This window comes from Colletes gigas, unplaced genomic scaffold, assembly GCF_013123115.1.
Source record: "Colletes gigas isolate AHSC1104 unplaced genomic scaffold, ASM1312311v1 Colletes_gigas_Sc00005, whole genome shotgun sequence".
In the NCBI taxonomy this organism is placed as follows: Eukaryota; Metazoa; Arthropoda; class Insecta; order Hymenoptera; family Colletidae; genus Colletes; species Colletes gigas.
Window position 1 is genome coordinate 9,297,717 of NW_025106634.1, and position 21,586 is coordinate 9,319,302.

Consider the following 21,586-nt stretch of genomic DNA (forward strand, 5'->3'; position numbering starts at 1 on the left):
TCGATAACCTTAAGAGGTACCGTTGTTAAACCGGAAGTGGTGAACACGAGTATACAGTGTCAGTGCCACGAAATTGCTTGGGACCTTAGCCGCGGAACGAGAAACTACTGGTATGTGAGAATGCGCTTCTTTTGTCAGTCCCTGAAAGCCCCGTACATTTAGCGATGGGAATAACGATCTTGTAAATGTGATCGTTACATTATCCGGCGCTTACGGGACTGGCGCGATAAGGCAAAGCAAAGCTCCTAGCTACGACGAACGATTCTCTCTAGGATCCTAGAAAATGGCGATTTTGGTTGCAACTCGAAAACGAAATTTTTCACTGTTTCATCGAATACGAAATTTTCCACTGTTTTTCGAGTTCGAAATTTTAAGGCAAAGCTAGCCACGACGAAAGCTTCTCTAGGATCCTAGAAAATGGCGATTTTTGATTACAACTCGAAACCAAAATTTTTCGTTTCATCGAGGACGAAATTTTGATATCAAAAAATTAAAAATTGGACTCGAAATCCCAAAGTGAAAAAGATTATATCGTTCCAAGGAAGAACTATGCTTTCTTAAAATTATTATTCGTCGTGGTGGCTGGGGTCGTGGAGGGTGGAGGGGGAGGAGGGGTCAGGAATATTGGGGTCCCCAGTGGCCGAGGGAAGTGTGTCGATCTTCCTCGAATCCGGTCGCGACTCGCGGTTCCAAGGTTCGCGTGAAAGTCAAGGCCAGCCGGTCGTAAACCACAGGCCTCATGTTATTCGCCATACGTTATAAATATACATACGCCGGTCGGTATAGTCACGTACGGGAGAAAGCGAACGAGCAACCAGTTTATGAAAATTGCGTCGCCCCTTCTTTCTTGGTCGGGCACGTTCGTAAACTCCGAGGGCTTTCGTTGTCGTTGTGGCGAGGAAGACCACGGTAAACGGAACCGTGCGACGCTCGCCTCTATAGCAACGCCTATCGCGGGCCAATTAGGCTGCAAAATTTATGGTCATCCTACGGAGCAAATTTCTTCATCGCGAAATTATTCAGCCATTTTAAACTCCTTTCTCGAAAGGTCCTTCACCAACATTACCATAACTTCTGCAATATTGAATATTTTCGCGTAAAAAAAATCGAGGACACTCTTCGAACATAGATCTAAATACACAGGTCGAAACTTTGATACAAAAATATTTCACCGTTACCACAAAAAAAATATATTAAGATAATGGATTTTTCAAAAACAACGCAACAACTTTCGGTGATAAAACTTCCGTTTAATTTCATTTCGTCGTACAGTCGAGGTTCCCTTTCGATGACTCACGAAGCCTCGTGACGAGATAAGGAATATCCAACTCGAGGAAAGTGTGGACACAAATGGCGATAATTAACAGCGTCGATTACCCGGGGGATACTCGTCCTCGCAACTGGGGCGCAACAGGATCCCTCGTTCATATCGCAGGATCGAGCCTATCGTAGAAAGTGAACGCGTATAAATCTTCCGGGTCCGATAAGGCGTAGATTCGATTAAACATCGTCGAACACCCCGCCCTGGATTTCCGTCAGCTGATTGTTGTAAATGTACAGGAAATTGCCTCTGACCGAGCTCAGCCCATAGAGGGCGCCGTTGGCCAGTCGTTGGAACGGATTCCGCGAGATGTCCAGCACGTTCAGGCTGGCGAGATTCTTGCAGGAGCCTTTCGATATCTCGTCGATCCGATTCTCGGTGAGCCATAGTCGCGTTAGTCGTGGCAGTCCCTCGTAGCTGTCACCGTCGATGGTCGTCAGAGTGTTGTTGTTCAGATGCAAGTCACGAAGCGTCGGCAGGTTGAAGGCGCCCTTCGGAATGTTCGAAATCTTGTTCCCGGTCAGACTCAGGGTGACTCGAGGAACGTCGTCGAAGCTGCCAGCCTCTAGACTGTCGATCTCGTTGTAGTCGACGTGCAGGAAGTCTAGAGATGGCGGCAGACAGGCGAACGTGTCCCTGGTGATAGTCTTCAGCTTGTTCCAGGCCAGATTCAGGTCCTTCAGGCTCCCCAGTTCGGCGAACGTTCCCTTCTCCAGCCTGGTCAGCGAGTTTCGATGAAGGTACAGCGTGGTCAGCTGCTTCAGATCCCTGAACGCTGAATGTTCGATCCGATGCAGACTATTACTCGTCAGGATCAGCATACGCAGAGAGTCCAGGTTCTTGAAGACGTTCTCTTGCAACTGGGTGATCTTGTTGTTGGCCAGGTTCAAGAACACCAAACCAGGAAGGTTCAGGAAGATGCCGTCAGGTATCGCGGCGATCTGATTACCAGACAGTACTAGTTCTGTGAGAGTTTGGGGCAGACTGGTGACGAAGGACAGATCGTCCAGTTGATTTCCAGCGAGGAACAGACGGGTCAGGTTGGTCCTCCGAAGAGCCCCTTCCTCTATGTTCCCTATGAGGTTGTTCTTCAGATTCAACATCCTCAGGTGTCTGTTCTCGATCACCTGGTCGTAGATACCTCTCACGTTGTTCTCCATTAGGTTCACGTAGATCAGGTCCTCCGGTAGGTCGTTGAGCATCTCCTTGGAGATCTCCGCTATGTCGTTGTGGGACAGATCCAAGGAGACTATGGGTAGGTATTGCAGCTGGTACCAGCGTTCGTGGAACCCTTTGATGCCCAAACCCCGCAGGCTCACCTTCTTTTCTTTCGCGTTCACGGGCACCTCCGTGCACTGACTACCAGCCGCGATCTTCGTGCCCTTATCCAACGGCTCCAACGACACGATCATCTTGTCCGGCATGCACAATTTCAACGTCAGGTCCTCCGTCAACGGTATCTTGTTCGGCGGCGAGCATTGAAGCTCGAGAGCCGCGTCCTCCTTGTTCGTCTCCATCGTCCTCTCCTTCTCACGGTTCCTCTGCTCGATGTCTGCCTCCGCCTTCATTCTATCCAGCTGCATCGTCTCCTCCTCGTTCTTCAGGAACGAGTTCGTGAACGTGCCGGTGCTGATGCTCCAGAACACGTTACCGCCGGTCAGTATCGTCGTGGACTTGGTCAGACCGAACAGATGCCCTCTGCGCAGGTGCATCACGGGATTGCAGGACACGTTCAGCACGCGAAGCCTCTCCAGCCGGACGAACAAGTTCTCCAGGCTGGACAGTTCGTTCTCGGCCAGGTTCAAGTACTCCAGGTTGGTCAGGTTCGAGAATACGAACTCCGGCAGGGACTGGAGGGAATTGTTCGCCAGATTCAGGGACTTTAGGTTAGCCACGTCGTCCAGCGCGTTCTTCTCCAGCCTCTGGATCCCCATGCTCGAGAGATCGAGGCTCTCGACGGTGTCCCCGGAAAACCGTACGCTCCTCAGTGTCCCGTTCTCGATGTCCAACGCGTAGTTCTCCAGAGACGGGTTCAGTGGCGCTGCTGCCAACAGTGGCAGGAACATGGCGAGGAGCAACATCGTTTTGAGAATCTGCAACAGAGTTTGATATTTTAGGTTCCATGGAGTGAGCAAGGTAGCTTTCGTTTAGGGTACAAAAATTCCAGTCTCTGCGGCTAGGGGCACGCGACACTATACATTCTTCCTTGTCTTGCACTTGGAAACAACGAAGACAGACAAGGTTCTGTGTCTTTTCAGTTGTAAGACAAGGAAGGGTATAAAAATGGACGTCGTTTCAACGCACGTGCGACTCTAGACTCTTTATGAAACACAACACCCAAGTGTTTAAGGAGTCTCTCGATTAATTTTCAATTCTCAGAAACCAAGGCACAAGCCGTGCCGTGGCCTTCGGTTTTTTATCCTCCCGAACGCGTCTGTTTTGCGTGGGAGATATTTAAGCCCGGATCAGGTTACGCGACGCAATCCGTTGGACGTTGAGCTTGGTGGCACGTCGAGGGGAGCGCCCTCTCGCGACAATAGAGACTACCGTTCCGTCCAATCGAAAATCCAAGCGTTCCCGTATACGAACATCGTGATTCTTTAATTGAACGGTTCGGTAACTCCGTGAATAACGACGTGGATAAACATTGAATATTCAGCAGTTCATAATGGGCTATACAACGCGCTATAAGAGTCTATTTTTCGCCTGTGGTTTCGAAGAATAGTAGATTCATTCGTCGAAACCGTAGGCGACGAAATAAATTTTAAATCGTAAAACGTTGAGAGATTATGTAAACCCGTTTTGAGCAGTTCTTTTAAAATATCAGTCGACGTCTTAAAAAATTCTGGAAGCATTACTTAAATACAGAATCTTTTCCTTCGCATTTATGGTTCGTAGCTTCTGCTATATTAGGATCGTAACAATTATTGCGTTACGTGTTTAAAAAATTTAGCTTCTCAGTTTCAACGATGTCTCGTTTCACCATATTCACTATTCATTCTGTGGTATAATTTCGATACTTCTGTGACCATAAATATTCCCATAATTCTACTACAATTCGAAGCAAAAGAATTCTTGTTCGTGTAGTTACAGTAACTGTCACTGTCGCCACTCGCGTTATATTCGTCCAATTTATTCGCAGACATTTTACTCTACCAGTAACAGAATTACCAAGACGGTTAGACGATAATTTAATCTAAGGAAGGGTTAATTTGGAGAGTAAGACCCAGCGCCATTGTTTGTTTAGAAGAACGTTAAAAGAGGGACCCTTACTTACCTTGCGGGGGTGATGTGGTACCGAAAACCTTGCGGAGCTGCGGACTGAGAAGGACTGTTCCTAGTGTCTATTCCTGGACGAGCAGCTCGCGACAGGATTCCTCGGGACACGGCTATCACGGAAACAGGTCTTGCAAGCCTTTATACCCCGCGGATTTTAAGTGTGTTCGAGGATCCCGTGGATTCGTACACGCGCGTAACGCGAGCGTGTTGTGTCGTTTTAGCCGGGCCCCGAGTGGGAGACCGACGACCAACGACCAGCGCAAAGGGACGAGGGGGCCCGTTGGCGCGTTCGTAGAACTCGCTCTTAAATTCTCCCGTCGGTGCTATTAGACGCAAAATCTCGTCACGTATCGAATGGTCAGGGAGCCAGGAAGAGTCGAGACGGCGGGGCGTCGCGACCTTCCCTGAATCTAATAGAGTCTATTATTAATTCGTTCTATTCGAGGAAACCGTCGTTCCTCCGCAAACTTCGTGATCCGTCGAGTCGCGAACGAAACATAGAATATTTCTGGTCCCCGACAGAATCTTCTCTTTCATTTTGTTTCACTTTTTTTATTCCATTTAAAAATGTCCACTGTCTACAGGGTGTTCGATCAACGCTGGGAAAATTTTTATGAGAGATTCTGGAGGCCAAAATAAGTCGAAAATCAAGAATACCAATTTGTTCATCGAGGCTTCGTTAAAAAGTTATTAAAGTTTAAAGTTCCGCTCGTGTTGAATTTTTTTCTTCAAAATGCGCAAGATTTCGGGGGAATGTCTATTCACCAAAATTGATTGTAATAAACCCCTCCAATTAAAAATAATTTTTTTAGGACGATTTGAAACTTTTCAATTTCGTCGAAAAATTGGTCTATCTACTCGAATTTTTTTCTCGAAAATGCGTAGGATTTCGAGGGTATGTCTATTCACCAAAAATGTTTGTAATTGACCCTTGCAACTGAAAATAATTATTTTAGAACGATTTGAAACTTTTCAATTTTGTCGAAAAATTTGTCTACCTACTCGAATTTTTTTCTCGAAAATGCGTAGGATTTCAAGGATATGTCTATTCACCAAAATTGATCGTAATTGACCTCTCCAACTAAAAATAATTTTTTTAGAACGATTTGAAACTTTTCAATTTCGTCAAAAAATTTGTCTATCTACTCGAATTTTTTTCTCAAAAATGGGTAGGATTTCGTGGGTATGTCTATTCACCAAAAATATTTGTAATGGACCCTTGCAACTAAAAATAATTTTTCCAGAGCGATTTGAAATTTTTGAATTTAATTGTTAACTTTTTAACGAAGCCTCCATCCATAATTTTGTATTCTTGATTTTCGTCTTATTTTGGCCCATTAAAATTTTTCCCAGGGTTGGTCGAACACCCTTTATAGTCGAATTTAAAATTTAGGAGATTTATAAAGCCTCCAATGGCATAGAATCGAACCTGAAAAATTGAGGAATATTTTTGAGGATATAATATAGAACTAAATATTAATTTCTATCGCAGAAATTCTTTCCCGCGTATCGTTCCGCGCGGTTCGTTTCTTGTCCCCCAGCGAATATTTCGCGTCGGATTTATCGCAAAGTCAGCGTTTCTGTTGATGATTCGAGTCGCCGGCTGTAAAGCGACGAGTAACCCCGAGCTCGAAGATAATAGTACACCAATTGATTCCTGGGATGAATAATGCGCGGTACACATGCAGGCGAGTCTTCTTTCCTACGCTGCTAAGAAAATACCACGTATTTATCTTAAACCTGTTACCAACAGCTGTGAGAAATTGCCGGCTCGCAGCGTATACGACGGGACAGATCGCTTTGTTTCATATTCAAACCTGATGTTGGACGTATTAAAATAACACGGGACGTTCTTTCATACGATTCGTCGCGGTTATTTTATTACCACTTAGCCGTATAGAGTCCGCGTACGAATCTATAATGTTACAAGAAGCTAATCTACACCGAGATGATTCGGTTATTCTAACCTTACAAACGAGTTCCAACAAATTGTCGCGACCATCAATACATGAAATCTGTACACACGTATTTTCTTGCGACGTTTTACACCACGAATTAAACTGTATTTTCACATCGTGAGACCCGTGGTTTCGTAGAAAAAATTCCACAACCTGGAGACGCCATCGCGCGGACACTGTCCGAAATAAATTGCGTTCCAAGCTCGGTGAGAAAATGGATCGTCGAAATGCAGGAGCCAGAAATGTTTCAGGCATTCGAGGAAGCATTTGGAACACGGACGCGTTTAAAGTACGAGGAGGAATACGTGCATCGGGCTACCATAAGCCGTGCTACCTCCGTTCGTTCGTCGACGGTTGTTTGCGTTCGATACGTGGCGTGGTTCGATAAACGAGCCTTCGGACTTCGCAGTCTGAAACTGTTTGCCGTGAATACGTGATTTTCTAGCGTGTCACGGTGTCGACGGACGAGACACGATCCTAAATTTTGTCACGGACAACTTCGTTGCTTGAAAATTAACTTTCCTTCTGGGTAGTCCAGATTTTAACAACCGCGTGATGAAAAACACATTGGGTCATTTCTTTGTTTTCTTTAGGAATTTTTGTCTTTCAATCGGTAGATCGTATCATTCTATTTTTTCGTATATATATTTGGTCATGTCTTACGAGTAATACATAATTTTTTTTATTGAAAAATAGTGATTATTGTAGAAGCTACGTGCCCCTATAATCGATCCCACTATTTTCGAACTGTATACAGGGTGTTCTGTCACCCTTGGGAAAAATTTTAATTGGCGATTCTAGAGACCAAAATAAGACGAAAATCAAGAATACCAATTTGTTGATGGAGGCTTCGTTAAAAAGTTATTAACAATTAAATTTAACAATTTCAAATCGTTTTGGAAAAATTATTTTCGGTTACAGGGTTCAATTACAATAATTTTTGGTCATTACACATACCCCCGAAATGTTGCGCATTTTCGAGAAAAAAATTCGAGAAGGTGTGAAATTTTACGACGGGAAAAAGAAAATTTCAAATCGTTTTGGAAAAATTATTTTCAATTCGGGGGGTCAATTACAATCATTTTTGGTGAATAAACATACCCTCGAAATCTTGCGCGTTTTCTAGAAAAAAATTCGAGAAGGTGTGAAATTTTTCGACGGAAAAAGAAAATTTCAAATCGTTTTGGAAAAATTATTTTCGGTTACGGGGGTCAATTATAATCATTTTTGGTGAATAAACATACCTCCGAAATCTTGCGCGTTTTCGAGAAAAAAATTCAGTACGGGCGGAACGTTAAACATTAATTACTTTTTAACGAAGCCTCCATCAACAAATTGGTATTCTTGATTTTCGTCTTATTTTGGCCCCTAGAATCTCCTATTAAAATTTTTCCCACCAGTGGTAATTTACAAGGTAATTTTTTTATAGAAAAATAATGATTATTATAGAAGTTACGTGCCCTTACAATCGATCCCATTATTTTCGAATTGTATATATCTCAGTACAAACCGTACGTCGCTCGTAAATTTAATGTCGTATTACAGTTATCGAATCTATCGATTCAGAAATACGGTTTACGGTGTGCAAACGATTCGTGCGTACCGATCGTAGGAACAATTACTTCGCGTCGGGTGTCGTTCGGCGATCGAGGATCAAGGGATCAGAAGCGCCGCTATTCGATCAAGGCGCCCCTCCGATCGACCAGTAAATCAATGGCCAATTTCAAGAACTCGTTACCCGCGTCGGATGGTCAACGCGGCGGCGACGTCGGCGTTGCGGAGCATTTCCTGATCCGATCCAAGCCACAATGATACGCTTCTAGTCGTGGTTGTCCCACGATCGATTATACGTTCGGTTAAGCATGACCGATCGATCGGGCTCGGCCGACGATGGACGGCCGCGGGTCGTCGAACACGCCACGATCTGTTCGATCGCGTTATAAACGCGAGTTAACAGGCGGCTTTGACCGTTTCTTTCCCGGAACGAAACCCGCCTCTCTATCGCGGCACGGTCTTTGGCGGTAAATCCGAGGAAATTACGCGTCGGCTGCGAATCATCGATTTTTCTTAACGTTTCGATTCCCTCGCCTTTTGCCTTCTTGCGTCACCCGGACGAACCTCCATAGTAATTGCTTCCCGATCGTCGCCTTCACGTACCTAATTAACACGCTTTGACGATAATCTAACCTCACTTTACGGCCCAACTCAACCCCGACCGCCGCTCTGCGTCTGATCGATGTACTAAATTTGGTGGCACGCCATCTTGTGCACCACACAAAACGAGGAATTGTATTTGGAAAACTACCCATTTTCATACACCTAATAATGCCTAATTATAACGCAACAAAGAATTCTGGGGGTTCGCCTTGACCAGTGTGGTATATATTCCAATCATCATTCGACTTTAAAAACGACATCATTCAAACACACAGGGGTGATCCTTAACCTCTTTTGAGGCATCCTAGTAGACGCCATGATATTGGGAATCAGTCGAGGGTCGTATATAAACAGACGGAGGGTCGAGTGCTTGCGAGAGTCACGGTCCCTCTGGCGGCGAGTACAAGAAGCAACGTGGACCCCCACACTCCGTAAAAAAACTACGATCTGTTAATATGAAATGTCACGAAACCTCAAGCATTCGACAGCTTCCTAGTCGAGTATTATTAAAAAAAATTTATGTTACGAGTCCACCGCGTCGGAGAAGAGATTCAAGTATGCGGTTAGTAAATCGTCACAGTCCCCGGGACCCTTCGAAAATGGCGCAAAAAGCAGAACCGAGGAGGCGCGAGTCAGGTGTTTCCTCGCCCATAAACCAGCCGTTAACACCATTATGACACTCCTGCGTTTCCAGGCCCGTGATTCGACATGATTCGACGGGCACGGTGGACGGTTCCCCCGTCCGGCTGTAAATAAATTCCAGCGTCCGCCAGGCGGGTATTTCTACGACCAATTTGAAACGTTCGTGACCGGGACCGGGGGACGAGCACGGTGTCCCGGGGTCGTCGCACTTTCGGAAACGTAGAATCTCCCGGCGGCGGTCCGGGCCCCGCTGAGAACCACTGATCCCCGCCGGATCGCGGTTATTACGTGGCGCGGCGAGGCAAGGTTCAGGCCTTCGTGGTTCTCTCACGGTGCGCTATCCGGAGAGAGAAAGAAGCGCAGAAGAAAAAAAGTAGAAAAAGGTACGGGGGGGCCCTCCCCCCGGGTACCCGCGGGACGCGTCGAGTTAATTAAGTTTGCGCGTATGGAAGCGGGCTCGAGCCGCGTTCGAGATCGAGACGCCTCGAAGGGCTTGGAAATACCGAATGGGATCCGTGAATTATCTGCCGCGAGCGATCGTTTCGTCTCCTCCGTTCGTTTTAATTGTGCGAAAGGGGACGACGGTTACGCGGTTCCCGTTCGACCGGCAAAACGGTCCCATTAATATTAATCCACTCGCACGGTGAAATCAGTTGTTTATTTATCCCATAAAAATATAATATTTTTACAGTTAACGGGGAGATAAAAGGATTTATATCGAGACTTGTGATTCAATTATAAATGCGAGACTCCAATGTTTACATAATGCTCCCTAACGAGGTATCGGTTTCTCCGTTGGGGGGCGGGGCAGTGTTTTGGGGGGTGAGGCTCGACGAGACGCCTCGGTGTTTTTTTTTTTCTTAGGAGCATTCCAGATATCCAAGTGTCTGTCGTCGAGGGGGCAGGGATGCCTGACCTCGTCTGCGTCTCGCCAGGCTTAGTCTTGGACTTTTTTTTTGTTGCGTCTAGGTTAGGTTACCGAACAATTGGAATCCCTGTTCTAAAATCCTATATATAGTTGGAAAGTTCTTTCGTTCGAGGAACGCGCCGATCTGGACGCAACGGTTATATTTAATTTCCGTATCCGAGTTTTCTGCTCAACGATGTTCGCATAATTGCGAATAATTTCACAGCCCGGCGATCAGCTACTTTTTGTTCGAACGTAAAAGTCGGCGAATGGGTTAATGAAAAACAACGATCGCGCGTGACGGGGAATCGTTAATTATCCGGGATTAAAAAACCGGGAAATACGTAGAAAGAAGCCAAAATACGGTTTTTAATTAATTTTAATCGATGCAAAGCGTGACAAGCTCCGACGAGTCGAAATTATTATTTGTCGCCGGTTGTCCGAGTTCTTGCATAAGTAATGGCCGACGTCGACGAAACTTGTTTGCGCTACCACTTGATAGGTGGCGCTGTTGTCGAGATAAAGTCGATTCTCATGGTTTTCGAACATTATTTCTCATTACGTAATATGATTCCTTTTATTCCGTACGAGTTTCTTGGAAGTTAGAAGATTATTCGCGAATTACGAAAGCATCGATCAGGTTTCCTCGAAGAAAGGAGCGTCGCATTGGAAATTTCTTTTTCGTCGAATTTGCATCCGCGTAGCTTGCAGCGCCGGATACGGTCGTTAATGGCTTTGCATAATGGTACTGGAATAATTATTCCGCCAGAGAGCGCGATTTCGTGCCTTTGAACTATCCAGCGAACCGTCGTTGCTTGCAGTTCTTAAACGTTTTGCATATTTTAATGAACTTTAATCGTCTATAAATAATTCCTATAAATCAATCTTAATTGCACATATATTTCCCCCCGAACAACAATCGATAACAAGTTTGGTTTCGATTATTTAACCATGGATTTATTCCAGTGCCTCGCCAAAAAAAAATGAATAAGAATTTCTACGATAAAAAATTGAGTAATCTTAATTTACGAAGAAGGACTCGAGTATCGATTAATATTCAGGAATTTGTTCTTCTGTTTTCGTTTCTCGGGACTCGGAAATCCCGATTGCATCAAGAATTTACGGGAACTTTTTTTCTGCTTTGTCGTCAAAAATAAAAAGACATTCGAATGGGCAGTTTGAAACGTGGAATCGTTATTTATGGCGAAAGGGATGGAGCAGTTCGCGTGCAATTTCACGTGCCATTATTCTCTGTTGTTCTTTTCACGCGTAGCAATTCAGAACTGGTCGACGACGCGCGGAACTAAGAAACGGACGTTCCTTGAGCGAAGTGATTCTTCATGACGCTGTGTATCAAGAGTTTGACGCGCGAAAGTCTCTGCCTTCCATTCAACGAGCATCGCGAAATTAACGTCATTACCGTTCAACAACATTATGCTTACAGTTCGCGGCTATTCATTTAACCTTGAAAGACCCCTCTGGTCCGTTTTAAAAGTGACTTTACAACCGCGTTCTTTCTTCGCCATGTTTAATATAGAAGCTCCTTAGCTGACGCGATTCATCCACCGATGTTGATATTAATCAGTATATAATCGTGATACGAATATTACGACAACAATAAAATAATTTTTACGACCGTTTCAATCTACCAGGCGATCGTAATGGTAAGCGCTTGAAATTAACAGAAATATTAATGTAAGAGATCCTCGATAGTACGAGCAAGTGGAATAATTTCAATTTCATGAATATTATCGTTTCCTGTTCTCGATATAAAGATGACTTATTTAGATGAATTATTTACACGGAGGAATCAGATATTATACTTTCGTCGCTCGAGGAACATTTAAGTACCTGGAGCTGGGTACGGTTACATAACCAACAAATTGAACGCTGGAAAAAAATTTCACTTTTATCTCATTCCAATGCAGTTTCCTTTACAATAACCCGCGTTACTTAACGATCGTTTTAATTAATATAATTGGTACGATCTGTTCCTTATATGGTTGCTTAGGACTAAATAAAATTATCTTGGACAAATTAAACTTTGAAATATTTGAAATTTAAGATATTAATATTTCATAAGAGTCGAATATTTTCTTGAGATTGAAGTAATCTTTTACCAGACTTGACAGACGTTTCCTCGTACCGGCGAGCTTTTTCTCCGAAACCGCTCGCAGCGATCGAAGCTTTTAACCGGTAAATCCTAAACGATCCAAAGATCCTGTAATAGCTCAAGGGGCGAAACGCAGCGTCAGCTTTTTACCAGCGAACGTTCTTTCACGATCCAATCGGTATCTCCCCCAATGGAAAATTCTTATCCAGTAATAATCACGGGGGCGATGATTGGCTAATGGTACCCTCGCTGCATACTGTGCATCCAGGTTATACCTTATCCGAGATCGGCCTCTATCAGCGATTTCTGCATCTCTTCCCTCTTGGAAGTAAACACACTGTGTATACGGGGTGTAAACAAAATCGTTGACGAAGCTCGTTAAACTCAAAAATTTATTTAAAAAAAGAAAAATGATGTATCCAAGGATGTTCGACCATGGCTGGGAAAAATTTTAATGGGAGATTCTAGAGGCCAAAATAAGACGAAAATCAAGAATATCAATTTTTTGAATTATGCTTCATTACAAAGTTATTAAAAAATTTCAAATCATACTTAAAAAATTATATTTAGGTGCAGGGGTCAATTACAAGCATTTTTAGTGAATAGACATACCCTCGAAATCCCACTCTCTTTCGAGAAAAAAATTCGAGGAGATGTGAAATTTTTTGACAAAATTAAAAAATTTCAAATCATACTAAAAAAATTATATTTTGTTACAGTGGTCAATTACAAACATTTTTGGTGAACAGACATACCCTCGAAATCCTATTCTCTTTCGAGAAAAAAATTCGCGGAGATGTGAAATTTTTCGACAAAATTAAAAAATTTCAAATCGTTCTGGAAAAATTATATTTAGTTACAGAGGTTAATTTCAAGCATTTTTGGTGAACAGACATACCCTCGAAATCCTATTCTCTTTCGAGAAAAAAATTCGAGGAGATGTGAAATTTTTCGACAAAATTAAAAAATTTCAAATCGTTCTGGAAAAATTATATTTAGTTACAGAGGTTAATTTCAAGTATTTTTGGTGAATAGACCTACCCCCGAAATCCTACCCATTTTCTGGAAAAAAATTCAATACAGGCGGAACTTTAAGGAAGCCTCCATCATCAAATTAGTATTTTTGATTTTCGTCTTATTTTGGCCTCCAGAATCTGCCATTAAAATTTTATCCCAGAAGTACCCTATATACACTATCAGTTTTGTAATTTTTGGGTTGTGACGACGATTCTCGGGAAAATTCGCCATCGTGGGTCGGAGGGGAGGGGGAAGAGAAGGGGGGAAAAAAGAGGATCGGCGAGCCCAAGTTCGGGGTCGGGAGGAGGATTTTCGCGCCCGCGATGTTCCAGGAAAGTGGCGCCTTTCTCGTCGGTGAAAGAGGTCGGTGGGGGGAGAGGACGTCGCGACGTGGCCGAATGTGGAGTAGAATCGCATCCACGGGTCGGCTGAGTAACGGAGCGGGCGCAGAGTAGAGCGTATCGCGTGTCGTCTTCCCGTCGACGAGCAGAGCCGGGGCGTTCATCGCGCGGAATATTCGAGCTTGCCGCCAGTCGCGTGCTGACCAGCCGACCGTGCGTACGGATAGAACGCTATGACCCGTCGTGATCGCCTGTACCACGCTTCCGTCGCTCGTCGATGACAGAAAATCGTCGTCGAACGATCCGCTGACGCGCTCGTGACGATTCGCGTGACCCGCGCTCGCGATATTCGCCGAAAAACGCGGGCAAAAATCGGACGATAACTTTCAGTGAATTTGTTCCCGTTTCGCATGGTCGTCGGTTCGTCGAACGTCGGTGAACGGATCGATCGGTTTTTCGAGTCCGGTCCCGGGTAGCCCCGACGTTTTGTTGAAGTTTCAGTGATCGATCGTAGCCCGATAGACAGAGAGATCGGTTGATCGCGGAGCAACGACGTGCGTGCAACGATCGCGATCGATCGACCGTCGTTATCGCTTGATGAGTCGCGTTCGACCGTCTCGGATCTGAGGATCCGATCGACGTCGTAGAGGCGAGGCATTATTCGTTGAAAGATCCACCAGAGCACGATGCTGAACGACAACGTGTGGAAGCACAGGCGGGTGCCTGTCCCGAAGAGGTGAGCTCGATTATACCGATTTCGAACGACGTTGATCGTTCGACAACCGCGGCTCAATGCATCGTCGATTTCGTTCGACTGCCCTCTCTGACAAAACATCGTCGATCTAACGAACAACTCGAACGTCTCTTCCAAGGAGACGCAAAATAATTTCTCTCAAACTATATCGAACAAAATGTTCGTAAAACTTTTTAGAAATATGTATACGTCTCTTTGAAGTTTCATATTGTGGCATGTGACTGTTCCCATCGATCGTAACGATTGCTGCGGTGGGGTTTGACGGTAAACATAACCTACGAGCAGCGTGCGTTCTTTCGCGATAATATCTGAATGAAGAGAATCAGTTGTGTCAGTCAAACGTATTAAGATTTTTGAACGTTTTATTTTAGAATTAATAGATATCTTACAATGATTCTAGAAACTGGGACAAACGATTAATGCAGGAAAAATTAATTAAGAATATTATAGTCCCTATCTTTCATCTTAAAATCGAACGTTTGAAGATCTTTTAGAACCATAAAGTGTCTGATCCATTTAACGCCGAGAACCGACTTTTCTAAGCATTTCTAACAGCATTAGGCTTTATGGTCATTGGTTCGTAACACTTTTAGCTCGTGTGATCTACATGTTGTTACGGCGTGGACACTTATTCTCTGTTTATAGCAACGTGCCTTTGTTTTACGAGCTTTTTTATCGATTGCAAATATTCGTTGATTATTTATTGTTCAGCAGAAGAAAAATTTGACCAAATGCATCATGTACAAATAAATTTTTCTCTCGTAAAATAAATATTTCAAGAACAGATACGATTTCAAAATCTACTTTATGTATGAATCTAACAGTTTGGTTCGTTCCTCATAAATAAATCCCATAAAAAAAAAAAAAGAAAGTTTTGGGCACCCACTGATTAATTGATTTCTGTACAAAAGAATCTCGCCGTATTATATATACTCGTAATACTTAATGCGGCATTAATAGCAGATAACGATTAATTAAAAGCGAAGAAAAAGCGATCTCACGAGGCTCGTGTGTTTTACAATACCGTCTTCGTATTTTACAGCAGAGCGAGCGAAAGAAATATGGCTGTCTCGTTGCTTCAGAAATGCACAATTAATTGACTCGGAAAACATTTGTAACGCGTTCACACGTGGACAGTGAATTATTCGGTGTACCAAGATGAAACAAATTTTAATTTTTTTGTGCATTCATCGCCGCTTGTAATACTTGATCTCCCCGATAATCGACTTTCCCAAGATTAACGTTTTCGATAAACGACGAACCGAGTGAATCTTATCGATCGTTGGAAACATTGTTAGTTAACGTCTTTGATATTTCTGTAGGAAACAAAGAAATATTTGGGGTCGTTAAACTCGTCGGAAATCGTCTATTTTAGATAGAACCTACGATTGTGTCCGAAGATAAAGAGCGTAGGAGTTCGCGTTAGGCGTAGGAAGAGGTTAGAAATATTATTATAAAGTAAACGCGTACGTAGAAAACGCAACGAATTACTTGGACTAAATTTCAAAATTAAAATTGTAAATAACAGTGTTTGTTAGATCTGGGTTAGGTTAGGTCTGGGTTAGGTCTGGGTTAGGTCTGGGTTATTTTCAAAAATGTGAAAATAGTCGAAAAAGTGGAAAGTGAAAAAGCTGCCATCCGTGTCTACCAAATCGTTCGGTCCAATAACAATTTTTAACCAAGGTATTATTTGTTGCTATTTATAACCAGAACAGTGACACTTTAGACGATAATAGTATCTATTCGTTTATCGTTCGTTCCAAGTGGTGAAATATAGCGAGATCGATTCGTTAGCCACCTAAAGCTTACTATTAACATTTTATTGTTTTCCAACAGACCGTACCAGCAATTAAACGAACTGTTTCCGCGCGATAACATAATTTATTCGTTTACCGATTATAATTGGTGGTGGTGTTCTAGCTCTTGGCCACCGAGAGAAATTGCAATCGCTTGTATAATTCCCCGTTCGTTGGAAAAGCGATTACGGGTGTTCGGTAATTAGAAAAATGGAGTAAACGATTGCAGCCAACTTCGCTCGACGATAATCGAACGCCTTTCAATGTTCAATTTAAAAATGTCTTTAATTAAATCGCAACGGCGTTTTAATCGGTCCTCGCGGACTGGTTTGGTTCGAATCCTTTGCTACCGGGGGGCGACTCCAGTCACTTATCGTTAGTTGTTGGTTGTTCATCAACAGAACGACTACAGTCGTTCCGCGAAATCGTCCCATGCGATAACAGAACTCAGTCGTATATCCTCGGAACAATGTAACACGCCGCCGTGTTTTGGAACGGAATAAAGAGGCTGCTACAATTATCATTTAACTGTATCTGCTTAATCGCCATTTCTCTGCGCCAAGAACAATGCCTTAATCGTTGTTTGGCATCATTAAATCTTTAACCTGTCTCTTGTAGCCGACCGGTAGAACCAGAAAGATGGCGGACAGAACGTTACTGAATTCAAAGAAACGCGAAAAGAACGGTGGATTAATATTAGATCCATACTAGGGTTAGAATCGTTTGGTGCAATTTAAGTTACGGTAAAATATAATAATTACTACTTGTAAAGGAGGTTAAGAACGAAACGGTCGAAACTTGAAAATCAGACTAGTGTCATGATTATTTAAATTGTTCCGCTAGAGGGCCACGCGATGCGCAGCGAGTGCCCCATCTGTGTACGCAGTAGCTAGATAACGGTCGCGACGCCAACACGTGCGGAATAATAGGTTGCAATGTGATTTCAGGTCGCCTGTGATCGTTAAATAAAGTCATCTTTCGTAAATAGCTTGTAGAAATAAATATGAATAATGAACAAATAAAACCTGGTAATTTTTAAGTAAGAAAATAAACGCCTAGGTTGATCGTACGAAAGCAATAAACGCGGTGCGTTTCGATGGACGGATTTCAGTCGTACGCCGTAGGAAATGCTCGAGAAATTATAATAAACGCGCGAACGGTAATTGTAAGTTACCACGCGTCGGAATTAAGTGTAAAACGAACTGTTCCTTGCTCCTGATGACCAGCCTGCATCCTGTTTGGTTATGATTCGAGAACACAGTCGATGCATCGTCGCTCGTCCGAGCACAAAGCGTGAGAGCCGGGGTCTCTCGTGTCTCAAATCGATTTATCAGGCGGCGTTCGACGCGCTAAAATGCTTAACCCCGGAATACCGACGGGTTCAGCAAACGAATGCGTTCTCGCGCTAATAGATAATGTGTCTCTTCTGTTCCTTTATCGCGGCTGGAAGTGTTGGATTTATAGACATGCACGAACCTTTTTTTCCCCCCGCGATAGCCGGTGAGTTATTAGCAACCCGAATGATCGTCCATCGCGATCCGTTTCCACAGGATTCGGTGTCCCGGACGCGAAGAGGTTAGGTCGATTATAATCTCCAAAAGGCAGCGGACATTCTTCCACGCAGAAAGTCGATGAAAAAAATTCAAAGCAATTATTTAAATGCCAAAAAAAAAACGCTTCGAGTGCATTTCATTAACCCTTCGACTGGGGCGCCATCTAACCCAGAATTGTCAGTTTCACGCGTTCGGAAACTAGATCAGATTTTTCATCGAATCCAGATTCTCGTTTCCGTTTTTGCAACGTTCGAGTAACCGGTTCTTTTATATTATTGGGAAAAAGCTTTGCGTGCATTTCATTAACACTTCGACTGGGGCGCCACCTAACCCAGAATTGTCAGTTTCACGCGTTCGGAAACTGGATCAGATTTTTCATCGATTCCAGATTCTCGTTTCCGTTATTGCGACGTTCGAGTAACCGGTTCTTTTATATTATTGGGAAAAAGCTTTGAGTGCATTTCATTAACCCTTCGACTGGGGCGCCACCTAACCCAGAATTGTCAGTTTCACGCGTTCGGAAACTGGATCAGATTTTTCATCGATTCAAAACAGATTCTCGTTTCCGTTTTTGCGACGTTCGAGTAACCGGTTATTTTATATTGTTGAAAAAAAGCTTCATCGAGTGCATTTCATTAACCCTTCGACTGGGGCGCCATCTAACCCAGAACCGTCAGTTTCACGCGTTCGGAGACTAGATCAGATTTTTCATCGATTCAAAACAGATTCTCGTTTCCGTTTTTGCGACGTTCGAGTAACCGGTTCTTTTATATTATTGGGAAAAAGCTTTGAGTGCATTTCATTAACACTTCGACTGGGGCGCCACCTAACCCAGAATTGTCAGTTTCACGCGTTCGGAAACTGGATCAGATTTTTCATCGATTCCAGATTCTCGTTTCCGTTATTGCGACGTTCGAGTAACCGGTTCTTTTATATTATTGGGAAAAAGCTTTGAGTGCATTTCATTAACGCTTCGACTGGGGCGCTATCTAACCCAGAACCGTCAGTTTCACGCGTTCGGAGACTAGATCAGATTTTTCGATTCCAGATTCTCGTTTCCGTTTTTGCGTCGTTCGAGCAACCGGTTCGGGTATCGATTCGTAATTATTCGCAGCCGCGGTTTAAGAACTTCATTTAACAAGGAAGACGGATCGAAACATTCCTAAATGACGTTTAGATGTATCTTCCCGGTGAGCACGGTCGATGTAATGGATTAAAGGTCATTGAGCGAGGGCCGCGCGGCGCTGCAACTGCGAACAAATCGATCCATCACGTTGATTGGACGGCGGAATAATGCGAATTGTGCAAGAATCGTGAACGACCGATTCGTCGTTACGCTGTCCCCGTGTAAATTCATGACCACTTTCTTCCGTGATGTCGCGAACGAGGCGCGATAATTGCATCGCGTTGCACCGACAAGTTCTGGTAACTTTTTCAAGAAATCGTATAATTTTTTAATTAATCGCATTTTTCCCGAAACCTTGAAATCCTCAAACTGTATTTTAATACCAATGTTAATACGAGAAGGGTTAAAAAGCAGAGAAAGAAAAATATGTCTGAAGAATTATCGTAAATCTAATATTTAGCTTGCATAAGAGCATTGCTGCACTACTCGTTAATTAGTCGAATGAATGTTTCAAGTAAGAGTGTTATATTACACCGAGTGAAAAGAAAATTAATTACTGATTATTAGTGGCAGTGATTTAAGAACGTTATAACAGCACCAATATAATCTATTTTGTAATTGGGACCAGTAATTAAGAAAATTTTTAATTACGTTTCGTCACAATTATGCACGGGACATCGAGCAACTCCTGTTCCCTAATTTCTTTCCCAAACGATTTACAATATCGTCGTTTCGGTCGAATTTTTGTTTCGTAATCCATTCTATGGTAGAAGAAAATTACTTTTGGACGTGGAAAAAGCTTTCGATATAATCTCGAACGAGGGGCCATTAGGTAAATTGCAAAAACTACCAAGTTATTTCGTCGTATGTTGCAAACGCTTCTCAAAGTTAGAAACGCGACATCTTTCAAAGAAATACAAGCTCGGGGCGTTTCAAAGAAGCACAATAGGTTCCTTCGGATATCCATTACCGCAAATATATCCTCTGGAACGGAAATATACAGGGTGAATCGATGCAATTGGAGATATACCCATGATTATATTCTTCAAAGGAAGATAACAAGCAAATCTAGGTTATGTTAGCTTTCATTTCTCGCCGCTAGTTTTCTCCAGATGTCGCTGTCGCTAGGGAATAACTCTAGAAATGCGATGAAATTTCGTTTAGTAGATTGCAAATATCGAAACAAAACGTTTGACAGTGAATCGTTTATAATATTCATCGATTCCACGCCGCTAAATATCAAAGTTCAGAAATGTCTAGGGAATTTACACGAAAAATGTGACTGTGTGTATAATTTAACGTGGAACAGCTCGTTAAATGCTAAGTAGTCGAATTAATGTCAATTTGCATAGCATCAGGGGGCCAAAATGAGAATTTTAATTTCTTTCTCAACGATGATCTTTCGTGCAGGATATTATGGTCACTTATGCAATAAAAACGAAAAGTCGCGAATTGGAATTGCAGAAATATTGTCATCGTTAGAGAAGTATATAATACTGTGGCGCTGCATAGACCCCTCTGGTGGCGAGCATGGGAGGCGACGCCACAATACTATTAGAACATATATCTTAAATCGTATCAATAACGATTTATAGACTCGTGCTTAACACGTTTACGTTACTGTGCGTTTAGCTTATCCCATTGGTTATGTGTCACGAATCTAGCTTATCTCGTTACTTATGCAACGCTATAATTTGTGCTCGAATCCGTCGTCACAGATACGTAACGACAATGACCCATAATTTCGTTATAGTTGGGTTAGGTTCAGCTCGCCTCGATAGAATACACTTGTTATTTTTGCTTTTAACATGGCGATGTGTTTGTGATAGGAAAGCTGACATTTAAAAATACATAAATGTTTTTTAATCGTCGTTATAAAATCATAGTTTTTTAGAAAGTGAAATTTATGTCGACTTACCTTGGTCTAAAGTGAGAATATCCGTGAACTTGGATAACACTGGAGAATACAACTAGGAGATACTTTGAAAAAATTTTTTCGAAAAATTTCAATTTATTGTCTCGTAGAATTAAAACACACAAACTCGCCTGTGCTTTAAAACTGAATGCTCAGGGAGAAAATCGAGCTTAAAGTATCGAAGATTTATCAATATACATATAGATACGCATAACGCAATAGCTCGTTCGATTCTTATCGCTTATCATATCTCTGTTGAATGATTTATGGCGCCATTATCCACACTAATATAAACGTTATAAATCAGAGTAAGATAACGAGTATTTAATTATAATAATATTTGGCTGAATACAAAATTTGAACATTTTACATTACCAATAGTAAATAGTATTTAGAGGTTAGGTTTAAAACAATATTCCTGTATTCTTCCCCATGTAAAAAATGAAACATTGTTGAGAATATAAAGCAGAATAAAACGAGAGGTGTACAAGCATGTAAGAAGCAAGGTGCAACTAAAGTGCCGCTATTAAAACTTAACCTCAATCTGGGGTTAGATTGTAAAACAGCGGTTCGCTGAACCCACGGCTCTTTCATCTAGCTTCCTCTTGCATTTTATTACGACGAACAGAGTCGTTAAATAGAAAATAAAAAAAATTAATTGGTCCCGTTCGTTGGTTCGAAAATTAAAGAATTCGAATTTTGGCGGC

At 42.7% G+C, this 21,586-nt stretch overlaps 2 protein-coding genes across 5 annotated transcripts in view; one reads left to right on the plus strand and one right to left on the minus strand.

Annotated features, from left to right (window-relative positions):
- LOC122395257 (heparan sulfate 2-O-sulfotransferase pipe) overlaps positions 1-21,586 on the plus strand; it is a 74,469-nt gene that overhangs the window by 2,861 nt on the left and 50,022 nt on the right. The window contains exon 1 of one of the 3 annotated variants that reach the window (XM_043392701.1): positions 13,968-14,471. The exons of the other annotated variants lie outside the window; for them this stretch is intronic. Within the exon in view, the coding sequence (XP_043248636.1) occupies positions 14,422-14,471 (50 nt within the window). The 5' untranslated portion in view covers positions 13,968-14,421. Of the gene's footprint in view, positions 1-13,967; positions 14,472-21,586 lie in introns of those variants that run through there. 3 annotated transcript variants of the gene reach the window in all.
- Positions 1,254-21,011, minus strand: LOC122395256 (leucine-rich repeat-containing protein 15-like). Of its 2 annotated transcripts, none has more exons than XM_043392698.1 (2): positions 20,883-21,011; positions 1,254-3,414 (listed from the first exon to the last, which is right to left on the minus strand). In XM_043392698.1, the coding sequence occupies exon 2, from the start codon at positions 3,400-3,402 to the stop codon at positions 1,501-1,503; it is 1,902 nt and encodes a 633-aa protein (XP_043248633.1). In that variant the 5' UTR covers positions 3,403-3,414; positions 20,883-21,011; the 3' UTR covers positions 1,254-1,500. The 2 variants fall into 2 exon arrangements, with proteins under 2 accessions (XP_043248633.1, XP_043248632.1); XM_043392697.1 differs by lacking the exon at positions 20,883-21,011 and adding an exon at positions 4,599-4,871.

What these genes read in the sequence shown, in the direction of transcription:
- LOC122395256 (XM_043392698.1), bottom strand. Translation starts at nt 3,402, where the DNA reads ATGTTGCTCCTCGCCATGTTCCTGCCACTGTTGGCAGCAGCGCCACTG.